Consider the following 24,114-nt stretch of genomic DNA (forward strand, 5'->3'; position numbering starts at 1 on the left):
AAAAAACTTTTGTAAGCAGTAAATCTGGATACACTAAATGTGGTCCCCTTGTTTACAGGTCCAAAGTTGAACTTACCAGTAATTATTTTCAAATATAAAGACCTATTTCAAAAATTATTTCCGAAAATCAGGTGTAATTGGTAATATTTCATGATTTAGCATTAAATGTAAGCATTAAAGTAATTTATAAAATATGGTAAAAAATAAGCTAAAAATGAGGTAAAAAATATTCTTCTATACAACATTACTTTATTTTCTTTTTAATTTAAGATTACAGAATGATTACATACATTACAAAAAAAAATCTGTAATTTCCAACTCTTGTTTTAGACAAAGTTATATTGATAATTCAAACTTAAAATTTATTTTCGTTTTGTAGTTTGAGCCAGGAAAAATATCTGAAATTTTTTCCTCGGCATCTACTCTCTTTCTCTCTCTTTTTTTTTTTTTTTTGCTCACAGAACCGCTTTGGACTTCCACCAATCTTCAGGATGTCTTGATAAACAAAGTGATTTTATAAAATGTGTCGAAATATGTACATTACGTTTGACATACATGACCAGTCAAAAGTCTTCTTAAGGATGGAGAATGTTCGAGTTAGTTCAATGACACAAAATAAAAGTATGAGAACGGAATAAAGGTAGCTAGCCAACAAGTTAAGAGTTCTACGGTAAAAACAATTTTACACAAATTTCTTGATAACTAATTTAAAACATTCTTATATCAGAAGGTTAAAAACAGAAAAGTTCTTGTTCATATTATATCTTCAAGAAGTTTACTTAACATTTTTATTTCCTACTGTTATTCTTTAATAGATTTCATAAATTAAAGTGAGTATTGTTAGGGAGCGTCACGTTCTGTAAATAAGATGAGGATGCAGTGTGTACCTACTGAACGCGTAAATTTTTCTCTTCTATGAACAAGTTGATGTAAATAATGACACGAATATATCCGACCAGCAAGTTCAAAGCACAGTGGCACGACATTACTGGTATCATAATTTAGTTTCTTGAAATTTATGTATAATATTGGAAATTCAGTTGTCTTTTATTATTATTATTATTATTAATTAATGATTTAATTCTAAATTTGTACATCTTTACTTCTGTATAAATATGCTCTTATGTACAATTTGTTACTACTACTAAATTGTCGGTTATTTATAACTAATAGAGAGAAATTTTTTGTATAACATACAATCAAACTAAAACTTATATGAGATCGAGCAAATTGTCTCATGTAAGCAATAATTCCAAGGTGGAACAAATAATTTTATTTATAAGCATTGCACAGAAATGTCTTAGGATTAATATTTTTTCCTACTTTTTTTGAGACTTCATTTGCATTTATTTACAGTTTTACATAATTTATTACTTAATTTTCCTGAGGTAATGTCTTAACGATGTTTACATACTGATTAATAAATATGCAATCTTATCTGCTAAAGTTCTAGCATTATTCTGGAAAATGGATCAATAACAAAATGCCTAGTGGAATATTAAAATAAACTGTACCTTACAGTTTTTAATATAAACCAGAAGGAAAATCAGAAAGTTTGCCAGTTGATATGGATAAATTAACGCCGGTAAGATGTCTATTATAATAATCAATTGGCGAAATAGTGACCCGTGGTGCATTAGAAGATTGACCAGAATATAAACCAGCGTTAAGACGTCCTCGTTGTAATGTAAACATCTGAGCAGGTGTTGGCGAAGGAGATGGTTCGTTTCTTACAGGTAGAAATACTGTTCGATCGGCTGCATATTTAATGTCATCACATTTCATTGAAGATAGTGTCTGCTGCGAAGTGCCAGACTTTTTATTGATACCAAAGTTTCTCTGTAAGGGAATCGGCTCAGTTAGCTTGCCCTTATAAACATCTGTATCTTCAGTAACAACTATATCGGCTAAAGCATCTATTCCATCGCTAATTCTATCAATACTTCTAGATTTCCTTCTTTCTTCATGTGATTCTATATATATTTTGGTACTGTTCTTATTCTGCTCAATATCCGTATAATAAAATACCGCATCCAAACTTCCTCTTCTGCTTTTAATTTCGGGTTTAATTTCCATTTTTTGTTGATTTTCGTACAATCCACAGTGGAATGTTTCTCTTCTTTTTAAATGATTTCTATCTCGTTGGTTATAAGTTTTATTTGATGAATTATAAAATACTTGTGTTAATTGTTCATTAGAGGTACTCAGTACAGAATGTGAATTTTCTTGTGATTCATTGTCTTCGAAAAACAAATTATTATTATTGTATTCTTTTTCTAAAAATAAACTTTTGGAACGTCTTGGTGGATGCGGTACTATTTTCTCTGGTACAATTTCCGCTTCACTTTCATTTCCTAGTCCATTAATAAATAAATCATTATCCGATCTTTGTAAATATCTTGTATAATACGCTAAGGCTGTTTTTCCTTTAATTCTCACAGTATCCAGGCCATCCTTGTAATCAGTCTCTGCATCATTTATTATATTTTCCAATTCTTCTATAACTTCATCAATTGTAGTGTCCTCCTGAAAGCAATAGGAGTTAATAAAATTAACAGGTATAAGAAAAATACATGTCATTCTTTAAATATTTTCTCTGGGTATTAATTCTCTCAGTTTGATCATTTCAAGCATTATCAATTCTACTGTAACTCAAAAGGAGAAATGAAGCAAAATAATCAATAATGTAGCTGCCTATTACTTGAAAATTTCCTTTGCGTTCAATCTGAGAAATTTATTTTTTGTGTTTAAAATTCAATTATATAAATACTGTCATTCGATCCTAATAGTTAACGCACACACACACAAATTCTTTAGTCTTTATAAATTTATAGAACAAATACAGCTTATTATTTACACAAAGATTAATTTGTAACTTGCTTTTTGCTTTCTGTTAATTCTAGTTGAGTATATTATTGCAAACTTGCAGATTTGTAAATGAAAATAAGTGGTCCCTGAGTCCGAAAGAATGTTTTATAAATTAAAGTGAGTTTAGAAATATGGTAACTCTTGAAGAAATATAATTAAAAGAAAATAAATATTTTGGATTATTGTGAGAATGATGTAAGTTCAAAAATTAGCCAATAGATCACAGCAGCATGATGAATGAAGATTTACTGCGGTCTTGTTGCAACATGTAGTTTATTAATTTTTTTTTATCATCCTTTTTAGCATTTACAGTTAGTAGCATAATAATATTTCTTTGCAGAATATAGCCCATTCAATTGTGTAAAACTTAAATGTGACGAACGAGAAGTAGTGATGTGATGTGGTGAATTTATTAAGTACAAAAATTGAGCATTTGGGCGAGCCATGACAATTGGTTTTTGTACTTTTTATTTATTATCAAACAAATCTAAATTTAAAACTAGTCGAATTATGTTTTACCATATGTCCAAATTATGTTTGGGACACTGAAACGTGGGACCTCGAAAATCTTTTGTCTATAAGTTAATGTTTACTTTTAATTTTAATATTAGTACTGAGTGGTGAGTTGTGGTAATCATAACTAAAAAAAATAATAAATAAATAAAATCTTATTAAGTTTAAATTTGTTAATTTTGTCTGGGGGACATCATAGAACCTGGCAATAAAGTTTTAGACAAAAATCAATCAAAGAAATATCCAGAAGAGTCAACAAACTCATTCAGATTTTTAGATTTTTTTTTTTTTTTTTTTGAAAAACGCCTCCTTTTTTTAATCTTCAAATACCCATAGATTCCTTTTATTGGGAAAATTTACCTAGGATTTTTCTACTTCTTATGGCAGTTCTGGAGGAGAGATGTGATTAAAAAGTCAAATACTCTATAAAAAGTCATTTGAATAGTTTCATTGGCGGTACTTTTTGGTATAGGCATTTTAATTTTACAACCATATGTTTATGTGTCACAGAGCTGATAGAGCCAAACAATAATTCTGTAGACATTCACCCACGAATTTATCCTACCATATTCATGCAATAAATATGCACACCGTAACACCAAAAACCTGACGCCACTCATCATTAGCTGAATAATACTTACTGTAATTGAATATTTAATAAATGGCTTCTTTGTTTATATTACTATACAAACCTCATCTTTTTCTTTGGTTGTTACAGCTACATCATTGTTTACAGTGTACATTTCATAAATTAATGGTTCTCTTTCTATTCCATCATCTTGTCCTGAAGAACTGATACCCTCATCCTCGGCAGGCGTTGAACCACCTTGTGTGGGTAGTCCTCTCAATGAAGATATTTCTCTTTCTAATTCAATACATCGAGATTTCAAACGTGATTCATTAGTAGATGCCAATGATTTTTCATCATGAAGTATCTGTAAAGTTATAAAAATACTTTCTTAATATTTTAGTGAGTTCATATAATACATTTATGAAATATTATTCTGTCTGCAGCATAACTTATTACTTTTTATAGCTAGACGAGGAAAATTTTGCGAAGAAGTCATTTTAATTCTGTTAAAAACATTGCATAATTCAAATGGTCAAATAGATTTATTTTTTTCTAAGTATTGGCTTACAAAAATTTAACTATCATAAAATAATTGCGAATAGGGTCACAAACCAATCACATTGTGTTTTTTAACAATCCTCAATTAATTGGAACGGGTAGAGAGAGGAAATTTAACTTGAAAGGCGAATTCTCACCAGTTTAAGGCCTTTAATTTTTCTTATTCAAATCGAATGACGTCTTTACTTTGTTTATAAAATGTAAAATACATTGAATTACATGAAGGCAATCCGCCTTTGTCAATAAATGGTTACATTTTGATAGTTCTTAAAAGTAAGAATTTGTTTTACCTAATATTGTCGGTGAGAATTTTAGTGGATAAATTACTAATATTTTTTGATATTTAATTTAACTCAATATTTAATGATGCTCTACCATGGTTTGAACTTCTGAAATTGTTTGATCATCAAAATTTGATGTGTCAATTTCAAACGGATTTGCACACACTAAACATTTTGAATTTTCGGGAAAGTAAAATAAAAATAATAAATAATCATCTTCTTGATTATTAGACTGAATTCCTTACACACGGAGAGCAAGTATCACATTACTTTTTTGTTAAAAAATAAATAATGAAGCAGTTACCTGAAGTTGTTTCTCTAGGTTCTTAATTTTATCTTTTAACATGTGCACCTCTTTAACTAGCTGCCCTTCATGGTACTTTAATTTATTAATATCTATGTACAAGTTTTGCCATCTCAATAGTTCATTCCTTAATGGCTCTAAATTTGAAGAACTAAGCGACAAGTTCTGAAATAAATATACAAATCAATTTCAATGTACGATATTTCCTATTGTTTAAATTATTTAATAAGTCAAATAATTTATTAGTTCTATTAAATACTATGCATATCTTCAACTAAATTATTTTGAAAATTGAGAATACAAATCATTCAAACCTTAGCTAAGAGGTCTGGATTATACCCAGCCTGTTCTAACTCCGCTTGAACATAAAGACGAGCTTGTGGACAGGGTGCCGATTCAACGAAGCTGTTAATAAAAGCGATACCAGCTACAAGTAACTCAGGAGAGGCACTGTTCAGCATGCCACAGAGGAATTTAAATCTGACCGGTTCTCCATATTTCAACCTCATTGTGGACATGGCATCTGATACTGGTACGAAGCCGCTACCTCCTGGCTCTTCACAAATTTTTCTTAAAATCTGAAATGAAAATATTTAGCATATTATTAAGTAAAGTAAAGATATTTATTTATGTTGTACATTAAGATATTCGTTCGAGTATCTAACGGCAGTCGCTAAAATAGCTCGATCTAAAATCGATGAATTTGAATCGAAATTACCCAGATTTCATCATTTGTTAATCAAGATTATCAATTTTATAAAGAGCAAAGCCACAGAGAATATTTGAAAGTAGATTTGCGTTTTTCTGAAGATACCATTATCTAGAATTGAGGAAAAATAATTTGAAGAGTGAAATGACCAAAAAAGAGGGAAAATGTGCAACAGATTTCGCCATTTGTTAGTGGAGATCATTTATGTCATAAAGAGTAATGTCTTAGAGAGTATGAAACAGTTAGATTTGTTTTTGGTTTTTTCTGTTGGTGTTTTTCTGAAAGATTTCACTTCTAAATTTAAGACGAAAAAAGGCAATTAGTGACAGACCCAGTAGAGTAATTAAAATTAAATAAAAATAATATTTCTTCAGCAGTTTCTAAATATGAACTGTTTTTTTTAAATAGATTCACTAGGAGCTTTATAAACAACAGTTTCGATAATAGGAGGATGTTATCCTTTGAGGACTACCAGTTTTGAAGTCGCAAGGTTAACGTCTTCTCAGTCGCCTTTATCACTGTATGGAAGAAAACTTGAAAGGTTTAGGGTAATTAGAAAGTGTGCAGAACAATTAATTATAACAGCAAACCGCTATGTTCTGGACAAAGAATATCTTAGATCTAGATGGATTTAAAATATATATTTGGTATGAGCACTCATTTTTTATTACGGACACAAGGTCAGAAAGCAGATTTATTTCAAATGGTTAGTTCCTTTCAAAAAATTTTATGAACAATATGGGTTATGCTGCTTAACCCCACCTTAACCCTAGCAAGGTGTTGTGACTGAAAGCAGTAGGATTGCACATGCCATCCTAGCTCTACAGGAAAGAGAAAATAAAAAATGATTGAGGGCGCTAATGACCAAGGCAGTCGATGCGCCGAAAAAAATATATGTCAAATCTAAAAATTTAGTGATTTAGAATGTTTTTACTACCTTATAGCTAAACAGCCGCAATCTCTTCATAAAATGAATGTCACAGATTTAACAGAATACCAAATCGACTTAATGCTGCTTTTTATGAGAAAATATTTCCAATAAAAATGACAAATAATTGAGTAAGTAAAACTGGTATTCCACTAATAAACAAAATCCATCAACCGTTCTTTTAGGAAAAAAAAATCATTAAACAAAAAAGCATAATCTAACGAGAAGCATTTTGGTAAAATAAAATGCTTCAAATTCTAGAAATACTTCCGAGATTAATTGACATTGAGTAGGAAAGTGTAACTTTTCCTGCACTTTAAACGGGTACTAAAAGTTGCATTTTTCTCAGAAAACTCGCAAATATAAATTTGATTGGAAAAATGCTTCAAATAACACTGCAACCATGTCGATTCTCTTTGCTAATGTTTGCAGTAACGAAAATGGCTAACAAAATTAAAGCACAATCAACATGGAAAACTTTCCATGTTCGAAAATGTGAAACAGTGTAAACAGGACTTATTATCAGCCATATTGTCTCATTACTTTAACGTTTCGATTTAACTTCGAACCTACAAGAACCATTTCCAGGCTCTACTGCGTTGAATATTAAAAAGAAGTAAATGTGTACTGAAATTACGTGATACAATAAAATCGTGGCTAGCGATTTGCACAAATAATTACGCACCATTTTTCTAAGAATAGTTATAAACCAAAAGAAGTAAATGGTAACGCTTTAAAAAATTACAAATTACAAAATAATTAAATAAAAAAATGAAAACAATTATAGTTATACAAGTATATTTTTAATCTGATAATTACTTGGAGAGCCAGTATACGAGACTTGTTCAGATTGCTCATGATTGCTGCAGACAGTGTAAAGAGTCCAGCAGAGGAGAGGGCCAATCTACGAGGCGTGTCAGGACACCTCAAACAATGTGCTAGACACTGTAAACACGATAATTCTTCAACCATATTCTGCCGCCTTGCGGTCTGATTGCCTTGTGTGGACTGTACACTTTTTAATAATTCCAAAAGATGTGTCACACCATCAAAACCGGGACTAACGAATTCCTGGACAAAACTGAAACAAATAAATAAAAAATTAGTTAAACAAAGATTTACTTTCAATTTTGTGTACAATTCTTTTTCAAAATTACTTATGGAATTTTAAATGTCCTACATTCGTGTTAAGTTGTAGTTTTACAGCTACAATTACTTTATCAGTGGTCAAACACTTTTTCAATAATTATTATCAATTATTTCCAAACAAATTAAATATTTCATGTCTATTTTTTCCCTGTAAATTCCATGCAAGTTTAAGCTGCCCCTCCTAACTTGGAAGCTGACGACGCCCGTGCGTTCAGCATCAGCGGAACAGTTATAACTACTGACGGAGATAAGTTCTTCAAATGGAGAACCTATAAAAGACTGCACTAAAATATATACGTATATTTCAAACTTTATTTCTTATTCTTCAAGCTTAGTATGAAGTCACATCTAAGCTTTTTGTTTCTAAAAACTCTAAAGCTTTCCAAAACGCTTGGAGGATAATGTAAAACTTCACTCTATTACCAACTTAATTCATAAATTAAAACTAATAAATAAAGAAAAAGTACAAATTAACCTTACGTTTCTAATTGATACTTTTTTAAAAAAATAAAATATTTGATGAAATTAGATCCAAGACGCTTGGAGGAGGCTGTAGTGTCGGCCCAAGCTTCAGACCGCTTTCTATTGTACAAGGTTCTTAGTCAGAGCTCCCCTACAATGGACATATTAGCTGAAAAAGTTCCGAAGGTTACCCTCTGCGAACTGCGTTGGTTTTTTAAGTTAAGGTGTGAGTTGTTGTGGTTAAATTACACCCCTTGGCTAGAGCGTCCAATAGTGATGTGTTCATTATGTAACTCTCGTGCCAGGGAAGATGTTTTCCATTTTATCGCCGAGTGCACCATACTAGTCGAGCTCAGGCTGCTTTACATGGGTTGCCGGTCTCTATCCAGACCGCAACTTATCACAATTCTGAATGGCACCACTATTCAGTCGATTGTTCAGTTTGCCCGCCGCGCCTGGGCTTACAGATATGAATTAGTGCAGGCCTTTAATTTCTAAGCCCTAACAACTTGTTCTCTTCTATGTTAGCTTTTATTATAGATATTATTTTATTTGTTTATTGTGCTTATTATTTTTTATTTTTAAATTGTATTCTTTACTTTATATTTGTATTTAATTATTCTTTATGTTACTTTTAATTATTTTCAGTTTAATTTTTTTTTTTTTTTATATGTATCTTCTTTTATTTTATGTTTTATTGAGGCAAATTTTCTATTTCTTTTTTCCTTTATCTTCTTTTTTCTTTTTTCAGTCTTACTTCTAATGTTTAGTTCTTTCTCATTTTTCAATTTATAAACACTAATTAAGTTTGTAATTTTAAAAAACTAGCGTACTCCGGCAGACGGTTTTTCCATGCCGTATGGTACTTTTTCTTATATTTTTGTAATTTTATACGTGCTTAATAAAGTATTATTATTATTATTATTTCAAACTTTAGTTCTTATTCTTCAAGCTTAGTATGAAGTCACATCTAAGCTTTTTGTTTCTAAAAACTCTAAAGCTTTCCAAAACGCTTGGAGGATAATGTAAAACATCACTCTATTACCAACTTCATTCATAAATTAAAACTAATAAATAAAGAAAAAGTACAAATTAACCTTACGTTTCTAATTGATACTTTTTTAAAAAAATAAAATATTTGATGGAATTAGATGTTCAAGTGTAAAGATTGTTTGTAGTAATAGTCCAGCATTTTACTGTTCCGTTCTACATATAAATAAATTCACTGGAATCATAGTATGGTTAACCACATAGTGCTGGAGAACGTTAATTATTTGTGGTTGATAATAGAGGACCGTGATGACCTCAGTCGGCCTATATGTTGTGAGAACATACTTCACAAGCTAAATCAATAAGAAAACGGCTTCTGAACATCTGTTAGTAAAAACAAAAATAGAAAGACTGGAATTATCACTGTACACGAATATCTTTATTAGTATAATAAAGTTTTACATTATTAAAATATTTTTTAATTTTTTTCTAACTATCTTAGTTTACGAAAAAAATTCTTTATCCTTATACCTTGGAACACCCTGTATATATATTTTAATTTTTTACTAAGTTTTCGATCTAGGGACTAGGTCATCTTCAGGGCTTATGCTATATAAATGTTTAGTTACTAGTGTTTACATTTACTTATTCAACGTGTACCTATAATAATGGTACATTTATCGTTATTAATTGCTACTTTCAACATGCCAAGAATAGTGTTTGAACGTCGTGATATGTACGAGGGTCGTTTGAAAAGTCCGTGCAAAATCAGAGAGATAGCACCACTGGAGCGTATCGAGGTTACGTTTAGTTAGTAGCATCTCTTGGAAGGACACACACCAAGTTTCAGCCAGATCGGTCTATTTCTTTGTGTTTGGCATTCGTTTGAATCGAGGAAGTCGAGTGATTTTCAAAAAATGGACGAAAAAGAATTTCCTGTGTTGATTAAACACTACTTTATGAAAGGCAAAACGCCTCAGGAGACTAAAGAGAAGCTTGATAAACATTATGGTATGACTCTGCACCTTCGATTAGAACAGTTTATAAGTGGTTTCAAAATTTTCGGAGTGGCCATATGGGCACAAGTGACGCTGAACGTTCTTTACGCCCTGTTGAGGTTACTACTCCAGAAATCATTGATAAAATCCATGATATGGTGATGGATGACAGAAGAGTGAAGGTGCGTGAAATTGCTAGTGCTGTGGGCATCTCGAATGAACGGGTACATAATATTTTGCATCAACATTTGGACATGACAAAGCTATCCGCAAGATGGGTGCCGCGATTGCTCACGCTTGACCAAAAACGAAATCATGTGAAGTGTTGCAAGGACGGTTTGCAGCTGTTCCAGAAGAATCCGCAGGACTTTAAGCGTCGTTTCGTCACTGTGGATGAAACATGGCTACATCTCTACACTCCTGAGACCAAAGAACAATCTAAACAATGGGTTACCTAGGGGGAATCTGCGCCAAAAAAGGTGAAGACCGTTCCTTCGGCCGGAAAGATTATGGCGACTGTCTTTTGGGATTCGCAAGAAATAATCCTCATCGACTATCTGGAAAAGGGTAAAACTATTACAGGTGCATATTATTCTTCGTTATTGGACCGTTTGAAAACAGAGCTGCAAGAAAAACGCCCACGATTGGCCCACAAAAAAGTCCTTTTCCATCACGACAACGCACCAGCTCACACCTCAGCAGTTGTGGTCGCAAAATTAATGGAAATAGGGTTCCAACTCGTTTCACATCCCCCCTATTCTCCTGACTTGGCTCCCTCGGACTACTATTTCTTCCCCAATATGAAGAAATGGCTGGCGGGAAAAAGATTTTATTCAAACGAGGAGGTGATTGCAGAAACGAATGGCTATTTTTCAGACTTGGACAAATCCTATTATTCGGAAGGGATCAACAAACTAGAGCAGCGTTGGACGAAGTGTATAAGCCTAAAAGGAGACTATGTTGAAAAATAAAAAAGGTTTACCCCAAAAAATTACGTAGTTTTTATTTTTGCACGGACTTTTCAAACGACCCTCGTATATGATGTTTTTTTTAGAATGTGCCAAGGTTGCTTTGAGAGCTGCTCAGTTGTATGTGGAGAGGTTCCCCGACCGCGAAAGACACCCAGATTACCGCACAGTTTTACCGCATAGTTTTCGGGAATCTGGATCTGTTGTGCCAAATTTAAACAAATCGGAATTTACCAATACCTGTCCGTTCGTTTGACAATGAACTTGATGTACTTCTCTGGATCCGAGAAAACCCTTCTACATCCATACGTAGAATCAGTCACGAGTTAAGAATCTCTAAAAGTACTGCTTGGAGGATTATAAAAAGCTATATCTATAAGGACTTAAGACCTTATAGGGCCCATATCATACAAGGATTGCGCCCTACAGACCATGAACGCCGTATAGAATTTATTACAGTATCGATGTGTAATTGTCAGAAGATCAATAATTTTTAATGATTATTCTTTGGACGAATGAATCTAAATTCACCAATAACGGCATCATAAACTGATGGAATTTCAGAGTATGGGCCGAAGAAAATCCTCGAGTCACCTGACGAAACCCGTCATCAGACTGTACTTGGAATAAATGGATGGTGTGGTCTTGTTGGGAATGAACTTATAGGATCATACTTTTATGAAGAAAATATGAATGGAGAAACTACGGGGACACGTATTTTTTTTAGTTTTAGCTCTAGTTATCTTAGTTTCCGAGAAAAAGTCGTTATCCATATACCTTGGGACACCCTGTATATATATTTTATTTTTTTACACAGCTTTCGATCTAGGGACTAGGTCATCTTCAGGGCTTATGCTATTAAGAATTATTTTATAACTATTTATATATTTTATATATAATACCTAAACATACAGGAAAGAAGATATACTAACCTTTAGCATATAAATCCTAAAGACGACCTAATTTTTAGATCGAAATCTTGAAAATTCTGACTGAAATTGGCAATATTTTTTCTTCTTTTTGGATAAATGAATCAGTAACCATAATCGATGTACAATAATACAAAAAATAGAAATTTAAATGAAGCTACAGTGTCGCCACTTGGATAAAAGGCGCCTTTTTGCAAACAAATATTTCCAGGCTTCTCCATTCGAAGTTAAAAATTAAGGAAAAAATAAACAATAAATCAAAAGTAATAAAACATTAATTTACCTTCAAATTTTGCATTATTTTTAATTTTATTGAAAATAAAATCAATTAAAATAATTCCTCCTTTAGTGCATGAAATGAAGATCCCACAATTGGAGCACTATACTTAACACTATGTTTTTTGATACGCTTTAAACGTGAGAATGCGCTCTAACAATTTTGAAACTTGGTATACTCATTACATAACTTTAATTTGAAGTTTTTCTCAGCAAAATTCATTTAAGGAAATTTTGGAATAGCAGTGAAAACAGGCCTCCCTCGAACCGAACAGAACTACCGATTTTATTGTTTAGGAATTAAAGGTATTACGAAAATTCCAAATTAAAAACAATTAAATTTTTTTTCAGGTGTTTTGCAAATTGTTTTCAAAAATGGTTGGAATGATTTTATCTGAACCCACATTCCCTCTGGGAGTTAATTATATTCTAAAGAATTTTCAAAACACTTGAACTTTAGGGAAGTAATTAAGGGAAGAAGTTCATCGAAAGTGCAGTTTATTGCACGGTTCCGAAAATTCTTTATCAGTGCTGCATTTTACTATTAAATTGTGTTTGAAAAAAAAGAAGTAAGCAACCTATGTAGGTATAGCGAGATTTTATGAATAGCGCCTCTCAATCAAGGCGTCCATCTACAATGCACTATAGACCCACATTTACCAGCTCTGCGAGGCTGTGTCACATGATTCGTAGAAAGTTAGGAAAGTTAATTTTATCACAGTTCTGGAACAATTTTAAAACAGTTGATGTCACTCTAGAGTGGCATTTTTTGTTTACATTTTCGTCATTAATATGTTAAAACTGATAGCAGGTAAATAATTCTAAAGTCAAGAAACAGGTAAATTTTAAAGGCTACTTTGTAAGATTGAATTGAGAAAAAGTCATCAGAACAATTCATTTATTTTTCATTGTTATAAAAAATTGTTGAAAGCGATTTTTATCCATCTTTATGAAAAATACTAGTATCATCCAAAATTGACTCAAAAACCGGTTATCAAGCTCAAATTCCGTTGTTGGTTGTTAAGTAAAGAAACGGAAATGACGCTTGATTTATGCTTGTGTCCCTAAAGCCAATTAATACTGCAACCATTTTTTTTTTTTTTTATTGTAACGGTTCTTTTAATTATAAGTAAGCTGGATCAGCGTGAGAAATTGAATGAAATTACTACAATCCTTTTTATAAACATCTACTTACCTAATATTGCATACTTGATTTATTTCAAAATGAAAAAATAATTATTTCCTTTCTTTTTTATAAATGCTCAGTTTCCGCATCTCTTTCTAAAGACATGTACGTTTCATATAACTTCAAAGGATAAGTAAGAATATTAAAGCCAAGGACATTCATATATCCATTGATCACAATGATGACCAGAAATAGTAAACAAAATCTACATAGATTTATCAAGCTATAAATTGTTGTAATTATAGAATAAGTTCTTGAAATGAGGCAAAGTTATTGTTTGGACAATTCTATTCAAGAAATAGTGCCTAATTTTACCAACAAAAGTGAACAATTTCAACCAATAAATCTCAGCGAGTCCATATTGATTTTTTACTAGGTTTATGGGAGTAAACTTAGGTCTTATTTATGCTCGCCATTTAAATCTGCAAAAAGCGAGATTAATTCATTCTGATGCTAAAAGTCAAAGTTAAATAGAGTGAATGTTTATCTTCAGTCGATACAGTAAGGCTTATTTACGAGGGTCGTTTGAAAAGTCCGTGCAAAGTCAGAGAGATAGCACTACTGGCGCGTATCGAGGTTATGTTTAGTTAGTAGCATCTCTTGGAAGAACACACACCAAGTTTCAGCCAGATCGGTCTATTTCTTTGTGTTTGGCATTCGTTTGAATCGAGGAAGTCGAGTGATTTTCAAAAAATGGACGAAAAAGAATTTCCTGTGTTGATTAAACACTACTTTATGAAAGGCAAAACGCCTCAGGAGACTAAAGAGAAGCTTGATAAACATTATGGTGACTCTGCACCTTCGATTAGAACAGTTTATAAGTGGTTTCAAAATTTTCGGAGTGGCCATATGGGCACAAGTGACGCTGAACGTTCTGGACGCCCTGTTGAGGTTACTACTCCAGAAATCATTGATAAAATCCATGATATGGTGATGGATGACAGAAGAGTGAAGGTGCGTGAGATTGCTAGTGCTGTGGGCATCTCGAATGAACGGGTACATAATATTTTGCATCAACATTTGGACATGACAAAGCTATCCGCAAGATGGGTGCCGCGATTGCTCACGCTTGACTAAAAACGAAATCGTGTGAAGTGTTGCAAGGACGGTTTGCAGCTGTTCCAGAAGAATCCGCAGGACTTTAAGCGTCGTTTCGTCACTGTGGATGAAACATGGATACATCACTACACTCCTGAGACCAAAGAACAATCTAATCAATGGGTTACCAAGGGAGAATCTGCGCCAAAAAAGGCGAAGACCGTTCCTTTGGCCGGAATGATTATGGCGACTGTCTTTTGGGATTCGCAAGGAATAATCCTCATCGACTATCTGGAAAAGGGTAAAACTATTACAGGTGCATATTATTCATCGTTATTGGACCGTTTGAAAACCGAGCTGCAAGAAAAACGTCCACGATTGGCCCACAAAAAAGTCCTTTTCCATCACGACAACGCACCAGCTCACACCTCAGCAGTTGTGGTCGCAAAATTAATGGAAATAGGGTTCCAACTCGTTTCACATCCCCCCTATTCTCCTGACTTGGCTCCCTCGGACTACTATTTCTTCCCCAATATGAAGAAATGGCTGGCGGGAAAAAGATTTTATTCAAACGAGGAGGTGATTGCAGAAACGAATGGCTATTTTTCAGACTTGGACAAATCCTATTATTCGGAAGGGATCAACAAACTAGAGCAGCGTTGGACGAAGTGTATAAGCCTAAAAGGAGACTATGTTGAAAAATAAAAAAGGTTTACCCCAAAAAATTACGTAGTTTTTATTTTTGCACGGACTTTTCAAACGACCCTCGTATAATAGTGTGTTAGCTGCAGACAAACTGTCATCACCAAGATTTGAGATGAATTTTTCTTTAGTTCCATCGAAGCCGTAAGCTAGAATCATAATAAATCCTCAAACTTTAGACTTATATATTAATGAAATTGTACTGTTTGTAAGTAAATTGAGACAATTTATAACTTTAAAATGAGACTTTCCTATGGAGGCTTTAGCATGTTCTGGCAACAAACTGCAAAATATTTTTTTAAAGACTTTAGGGACACAAGCCCTCTACTATTCTTTCATTTATTTATTCTATTATTAAAACTGCTTTTGTTCACTTCTTTGGGCTTCCAACAAGCTAATAAAAAAGAATTAGAAAGTACATCATCTACCATGAACCACACTCTATCGGCCTAAAAAAATATTAATTTAGTTCCTTTTTCTGCCGCAGAGAATTGCCAATCACTTTTATAAACCATAATTTTGTATTCTTTTAAGGGCATCTTAATTTGAAACAATTACTTCTGAACAAAAGACAAAATAGAGTAAATGTTAATTTATTCACAAACTTTATTTTAGCATGAAAAAGTACAATTAAAAATCTAATTTAAGAATTTTTATTGCAGTGTAGGATAATGTTAATGCAACTTATTGGATATGGAGGAATAATTTTTTTACCTAGGTTCTTAGTTCATTACACATTGTGGTTAGAAATGGTGCTAAAAACGTAGGGTGTACATTTCCTTAAGACTCAACTACATATTTGGAGTTTGATACATAATTATAATCAACATAATTTGCAAAGAAAGAAAAGCGAGCACAAATATTATATGTACATTCAGCAAAGTACAAAGTAAGTAATGCCTATTTTTCTAGACGGGTTTTACGACCAACTACCGACTAGGACTAAGAGTGGTCGTGGGCGGAGGTGAAACCTACTTTACTATTAATTCCTTTTATTATCCATTACAGAAAATCTAAAGCCTAAACTAAATAAATAAATCGTACAATTTCCACATTCCTTCTTACAGACATGTACGTTTCATATAACTTCAAAGGAAAAGTAAAAATATTAAAGCCAAGGACATTCATACATCCATTGATGACAATGGTGATCAGGAATAGTAAACAAAATCTGCATACATCGAACCCATTACCGTAAATGTGTTACCTTTGGTTATAAAAGTGCACTTGTCTTTATTATCTTGTTTGTTAGTAAGCAGAATTAACTTAGACTCTGATAAATTGTTGATTAAATAGTATTTTTACAAGAAATTAAAAAAAAAATGTTAATAAACATAGGACGTGTTATTTTTGTACTAACATTCACCCAAACAGTAATTTATCTATACAATTTGGTAATAGGCTGCAAGAGCAACTGCAGGCTCTTAGATTTTCTCTTCATTGGAGCTTTCTACAGCTCACTAGCAGTGCACTGAAAAAAGGATCCAGGAGTCAATGACCTCTGATGTTGTCAAGCCTTAAAGATCTTGGGCAAGAGTAGAGGATGCATCTTGACAGTGCTTTTTCCTGCTTCACAGTATCTTGAATGCATTCTTTGGTCACCTCATACTCCTATAATACTGTCAATATCTGATGAACAACACCCAAACTATTGGGTGTTTCTCTACTCAAAATTCATCAAGTTAATAGTTCATTTTGTCCAACTTCAAGTAATCTGGATTAGTATTCAAATTCAGTAGAAAGAATTTAGTGAAGTTTTTGATGAAGTGCCCTGTGTCTAGATTTGCTAAATTTATATTAGATCATAATTCAATATAGTAGGTTCCAAGTATATTTCATAATTGTCTTCTGTTACTAACACAGACTTTTCTTCAATTTCGCACTTTTTTCACCTCTACAGCAAAGATGTTGTTTTTGGAGTGTCATAGAGTTCGATAGAAAATGTTTTTTATGGACAATTTGTCTGCAATAGAGACTGCCTCAGCTTTAGCCTTAAGTTTAGTTGGAAACCTTATCTTTAGCTAGACTACCTTACATAATGACAATAATAATAAAATCGTAAAGTCAAAGCAGCTTCAAAGAGAGCTTTAGATAAAAATGGCGAATACACTAAGAAAATAAACTGTCTAACTTAAATACTTGTGAAGGGTGTATATTTATAGTAAGAAGTTAGTTACAACGTGGCAGCGTGCAACTTAATATTTTATTTATAATACTTACGCTCACCATGAGCCTGCGTAGATGGTAGAACGTTGATTAGATGTTTGCGGTTATTATTAACCATATTTAGTTTTACAATTTAGAAGGATAAATATGGCAAGCTTTAGCGTGTATAATAATTTCAAAATTAACATGCATTAATCTGATTACCTGCCAGCCTTCCTTCCTGGGTTGTTTACATCTGTTTTTAAATTAAACCAGAATAAGCAACGGCACATAAGTAGTAATTTCAAGGCTTCCGCTCATTCCTAACCATTCTCTCCATAAGTCTACGAATCTCACAGTAACGATAACCCATTTGAAAATTTTAACTTGATTTTGATTCCTATTTTTGATACGATGGTTGTGCTCATGAGATACGATGGTAGGTTCCGAAATTTACTGAGGCAGACTACTTCATCGAAAGATATCAAAAGATATATTTTAAAACAACACCTCAAAAATATTTTTAGTTTTTTTTTTAAATCTTTAATTGGAATTTACCACCTCAACGTTGCTGCAACAAGCAAATATAGTAAAAATAAAAAAAAAAAAAATCATGAGTGGAGAAGGCACACAGTGGTGTCACTCCAGTAACGTGCTTTGCTCTCACGATAAGAGTATATCACGAGGCCATCTTCTCTTCAATCTCCTTAGAGGATTACCTGGTAATGTGGAGGAAGATAGGTGTTCTATGAGAGGGTTAGGATGAGCTGCTGTAGAGGAATGAAATTTGAGAGTGTTAGCAAGATCTGTAATGAAAGGGGTTTTGAGGACATTGTGTATAGTGAGTTTAGATACATAGAACGGAGCGTTAAGAAGTTTTCGAAGTATTTTTGACTGTAATGTCTGGAGGCGTAGTGAGTTGGAACGCTTAGTCGATCCCCATACTTCAATGCTGTATGACCTATTTGGTCGCAGCAACAGTAACATAGATGCCTTTTGCCTAGCCTATTACGTTTCGATCGTTTGTCAAATAGACTGGCGAGAAGCTTGTACGATAGCGTTGGTTAGTTTCTTGTCTTTTCAGTCTAGTATGAGGATTCCATGTCAACCGTTTGTCTAGATGCAGTCCAAGGTAGCGTACTTTGTCCACAGTTGGTACAGGAGTTTGGTTCAAGATGATGGGAGGTAGGATTTTTAAAGTTAAATCATTTATTTTAAACTAAATTTTTCTATTTTTTTAACAATAATTGTTAATTGAATTCTGCGTTATCTTTTTAACCTAGATGAGTATAATCTTATGCTTACATATTTCTGGAGAGTGTGCCACAAAGATTTTGAACATTTTTTAATTTCAAATCATTTTATACATTTTACAACTTGCTCAGAAAGGAAAATTGAAGCTTTTAGGAGGCCGAAAATTTAGTACGGAATATAACATACGAGCATCTCGTACATATGTACATAGATGAGTGGTGATGGTCTATGATTTAGTTGAAATAATTGCATGTTTTGTAAAGGATCGATAGGTTAACATACTTAAAATAATGAAGATTTTAAATAACAGTTAGGAAAATAATTAGCATCAACTTCTGCGCCCAGACATTTTTGCCTTCCTACAGCTTACTTCCCTCTGCTGTAAATGGCTCAAACCCTTTAAGAACACCTTGGCAACCCTTCCGCAACCAAGCTGACTATTGTCTCTTTACGCTTTTGTCTTATATATCCCAGGCACCCAGCAAGAACCAATCAGTATGTCCATCAAGTATTCCCTTGAAGAATTAACCTCGTAGGACTTGATAGCCAGTAGAAATACTTATTAATCTTGAAACTGATTATCTTTCTCTAACAATCTCAGTTACACAAATCTATTGTACTAGCTCTCGAAAGTTCGATTAACAAGACAAGATTAGTGTGTCTTGCAAACCGGCTAGAACTCATACTTCTACCGAGATCCGTTCGAGACCTAACAATGTCATAAAATTGAAGTAATTAGTTAATTTATTAATTATTATTAGGTAATTAGTGTTAGTTAATTATTAATAACTGTCAATAATTGTTTTTTTCATCACAAATTTTTTTAATTCCACTTATTGTTTACGATCGATGCTATTTCTGGTTTTTATAAGTTTTAACTGCAATATGATCAAAGTAAGTATTTCTGGTTATCAAATATACAACAAACATAAAAAGAAATTATTTTAGTAATGATTCCTATCTTCTTTTATTGAATATTATTTTTTGGCACCTCCTGACAGAAAAATATGTACAAAACTGATAGAAATGACGTGAAACATAGAAGACTGTTGTTAATTGCTACGTAGAACATAAAAATGACAACCTTGTAATTATCTAAGTAACTAATTTAAAAAAAAAGAAAGAGTGGGGCAAGTTATGTGAACACTGCAAAAGGTCTGTCTATTGAAGTTCTTAAATTAGAATTAGTTTAGTATAACTCTATGTGCGACAGAAAATCTTGTTACAATGAGTTACAAAGTGGAAGGAAAGAAACAGATATAATCGCCGGTGCTTTTTTTAAAAAAACATGTTCTACATCTCTTTTCGGAATGCTCTCACAATGAACCGGTAAATTTAGGAATAATCTATTAAACATAGTGCTGGGAAAGTAGCCTTTAATAAGAGAGATGAAAAAATTGGTCCGTTAGCCAGAACGCAAAAAGGAATATCAAAGGGAGTGGGGGAAAGGATACTAATGAAGGCATGAGAGCAATAAAGTTGTTTTATAGAAAATTATTTCAGTAAGACGACAGAAATGTATCAATCGATTAGAGAGAGATCAGGTCGAGAGAATTGTCTTTCTGGTATTAACGATTTACTTATTTAAAACAAATCTTGATACAAAAAAGCGATATACTCTTTTACTAGTGAAGATAGAATTCAGTAGATGGAAGAAGTTAGCAGGGACTGTAGTAATAAGATTTGATCGGAAGGCCAAAATCCAATGCCATCTCACCAATGTTTCCGCTACCTTGGGTTGTTCGTAGAAAATAAATCCACACTCGAGACTAGGCAGGATTCAACTAAGCAGAAGCTAACACAGACTCTTGTAAAGTCAGCTTGAGAACATATCCCATCATTAAGTAAACAACAAACGTTTCATATAAACTTCAAGAACTAAAATATGGTTCCGCAAGAACTAAAATATTGTTCCGAAAGAACTAAAACATGGTTCCGCAAGAACTAAAATATGGTCCGCGAAACACGCAACATTTTTAAAATAATGATATATTTATTTGACATATTGTGGTACTGGGTTCGATTCCCGGTCTTTAGGCCTTGGATTTTATTTAAAAGTTAATAAAAGAAATTTACAATAAAGTATGTTTGCTAGTCGCCTCCGTCCACGACATCTAATTGGTAGTTGGACGTAAAGCCCGCCTGAAAAAATAGGGAATTACTTTACTTATTTATTTATCACGCGGCCGCGTGTGCGGCGACGGCGCGGTGAGTGGGACGTCGAGCGAGCGTAGAGCGCCTAGGCTTAGGAAAATGCAAGCTCGAAAAGCACATTAATATAACTGAAAACATAATCACAATGTTAATTGTAGTTTAGTTTTAAAATCTATAAGTAGTTTATTGTGATATTGAACCTGTGGTCCCTGCTAACAACAAAAATATTAAAATGGTCCCTGGTCATAAAAAGGTTGGGAACCACTGATTTAAATATTTATCTGAACATATGGAATCGATCCAAACGTCCAACCTCCCTATAAAACATAAATCCTCTGTCGATAATGCTCCTTTACTAAGTTTCCAAATTCACCATCCTTAGAGACTAGGAGATTTCTTTGTTAAACTAGTCGCCTCAAAAATTTCCATCCATCTTTATAAGCCCACCATATTTCTTTAACCTGCAACTTAACATTTCGTACCAGATAGGATGACCCTCCTAGGCGATTAAATCGCCCATAACCTCACGATTTTCTTTCTTTAAGAAATGTGTGCTCACATTATCTAGCGTTCAAGAAGTGTTACCTACAACTGGTTGTGCTAGTGAGCTTAAGTGAGTGCAGTTTCAAAATGTTTAGTTCTGGCGTAAAAAAGGCTAGTCTAGCTAGAAGAAATAAAGGGTAGTAAGATTCCTCTAAATTATTATTAAATGTTTGACAAGAGGATGTAACTAACGAACAATCATTTCCTTAATAATCACTCTCCCATGACGACCCTCTGACGAGAAAACCATCAAAAATATGAATCCAATTCTCTTGACAAAATTAAACAATGCATGGCACAAATTAATTTTTTTTTTTTAATCTATTTCTTATTATTAATTAACAACAATATCCAGAGACTTAAACATGCTGAAATTTAACTAATGTGACCCTGATTAAAATTTTTTCAGTAGCTGATTTGAGTAGTAGTACATTCTTTTAAAAAGTAATTTTTATACATTTTTTAAAACTATTTTCCTTACAAAGGTTGAAATTTTATCAAAATAAAAGCTGATTTAAACCCAAATCATCAGAAAACAATTTCTTTTGCCTTAAAAGGAAACAATGTAATTGTATTTGTGCTTTAAACTAAGCATACTTTATTTGGAAGAGAAATTTTAATCATTCCGTATAAGCGAACTGCGCAAACTGGAATTTTAATTAGTACTGTTTCCATTGTAATTCTTAAGAATTTAGGTGTAGTTCATTTGGTGGTCAGCTGCCTCATTAGGGCTTTTGAACACAGAAATGAGACTCGTTATTGTAACTTTCAGATCCTTGAACAGAACTGTTCTGTTTTAATATATGAAGATTGCCTCAAATTAGTACACCTTTTTACAGACGCACTGTACCTAAACAATCATGACATTATTTAATGTTACCTTGAAATTTTAAATCTGAGGGAAGAAGTAGTGAATAATGTAAATATAGAACAAGCACACTCAGATGTTTGTATACCATTAATCGCTAATCGTCTAATACAGCATCGTGCATTTATCGACATATCGTTAGCGTAGTTTATTTAACATAGTCCCACAAGAGAAGTACGTCCAATTTTGAATTCATTGGTAAGCGAAACATTTTTTTTTTTATATATATATAGAAACAATAATTGAGGACCGCTAATCTTGGATGAGTTGCCCAAAAGCTGCTTTCCGATCTGTCACAAGGTAATGACACGACAATGCGACCATTAGATTTAGAACAATGGATTAATGATTAAATAAGCAGACGGTGCGTGAATGTTAACTGTGTATTCCAATAAGGTGTGGTAAGTGACACAAATAACAGCGATGGTTTTACTGCTATGGGCTGGTTAATATAATACGCGAGGTGAATCAATGAGGAAGGATTCGGCTTGTCCTTTTCGCTGGATGCAGAACGACCTCGTCAAAGAAACTCCTCGTTATCTTTGTATTACTCAGCCGCGACATAGCCTCCTACGATTCTTCTATTCCCTACAGACACAATAGAATCAAACATATCCTTCTGTAACTTTCTTGCAGGTTTTCCCATTCTTTCTTCCTGCCTTTGGTATCGTCCCTCTCGCCACTAATCTAAGACTATAAAGACTAATATCTATCCCCATATTGCTCCCTTTATTTCTCTCTTAGAACTGGATAATTTTTTCACAGATTGCCTTCTTCTCCTCACCTACTTTTACTGAGTGTTCGCGTTCAACAGTTTCAAATGGAATTAATACAGAACTCTCATTCCATGCAAGGGCTGCAATGTCGGCATATCTAAAAGAGTCATCTGTTTCCACGCTCAAACAAGTAAACCCTTTTTCATTCAACAATTAAGTATGCTTAAGTCGGTGTTGGCAACGCGTCTTCCAGAAAGTTACATGTATAACCGCTATAACTTTAATCAGTTATAGTTCTGTTATTGATCGTTAATTTTGAAGATGACACTGTTTTTGTTATTGCTGCCCTAAAGAGAAAAGTTTCACATACAAGGGTGTGGTCCGTTATTAGAATAACAAATGTTTCAAAAGTATTATGCGGCAGGTCATAGCATGAAGTGTCAGCTGGAAGATCGGCGACTATGGTCTAGAAGATCATAACTAATATACATCCCACACTATTGTATTTAAATAAGACTCACTCGCAATCACGATGACTGCCAGTTGTTCCCACAAATGGCCTTCTTGAACGTTGCGTAACTTTCTTATAAGGTTCAATTTCTTCTGTCATTATACGAGGATTAATTGACTATCTATATAACTGAAATAGTATTGAACATTTCACAGCTGAATTTTTATTGTCCAGCTGATAGAAGCGCCAGCATTTACTGCACTCTTCACCATGTAATTTCTCTTTAGTCAGCGCATCAAAGTTGACAAAAAAATATCATAAACTTTTTAAGAAACAACATCAAATTTGGAAAGACGCTTAACTGCACACATTTAAGTCAACCAAGTTAATTTGACAGATGGACATTAAACCCCACCTCAAAAACATAGGCAACTACTACACTTTATATATTACTTTTACTTCAATCAAGACAAAAAGCTAAGTTAAAAGTCTAAGTTAGGAGAATGTACAAGAAGAGCTGGCTAGAAAAATAGTCCAGGAGGATTTGGTTGGA

The 24,114-nt window shown here is 33.1% G+C and overlaps 1 protein-coding gene across 4 annotated transcripts in view; it reads right to left on the minus strand.

Moving 5' to 3' along the window:
- Window positions 1–229: 229 nt before the first annotated feature.
- mwh (multiple wing hairs) overlaps window positions 230–24,114 on the minus strand; it is a 307,353-nt gene continuing 283,468 nt past the window's right edge. For all 4 annotated transcript variants that reach the window (XM_074118651.1, XM_074118649.1, XM_074118650.1 and 1 more), the window contains 5 exons: window positions 7,552–7,813; window positions 5,410–5,673; window positions 5,096–5,260; window positions 4,074–4,316; window positions 230–2,526 (listed from right to left, as the gene is read on the minus strand). In XM_074118651.1, the coding sequence (XP_073974752.1) occupies window positions 1,525–2,526; window positions 4,074–4,316; window positions 5,096–5,260; window positions 5,410–5,673; window positions 7,552–7,813 (1,936 nt within the window). In that variant the 3' untranslated portion in view covers window positions 230–1,524. The remainder of the gene's footprint in view (window positions 2,527–4,073; window positions 4,317–5,095; window positions 5,261–5,409; window positions 5,674–7,551; window positions 7,814–24,114) is intronic.

Source organism: Rhodnius prolixus, unplaced genomic scaffold, assembly GCF_049639745.1.
Source record: "Rhodnius prolixus isolate KJV_2025 unplaced genomic scaffold, Rpr scaffold_2, whole genome shotgun sequence".
In the NCBI taxonomy this organism is placed as follows: Eukaryota; Metazoa; Arthropoda; class Insecta; order Hemiptera; family Reduviidae; genus Rhodnius; species Rhodnius prolixus.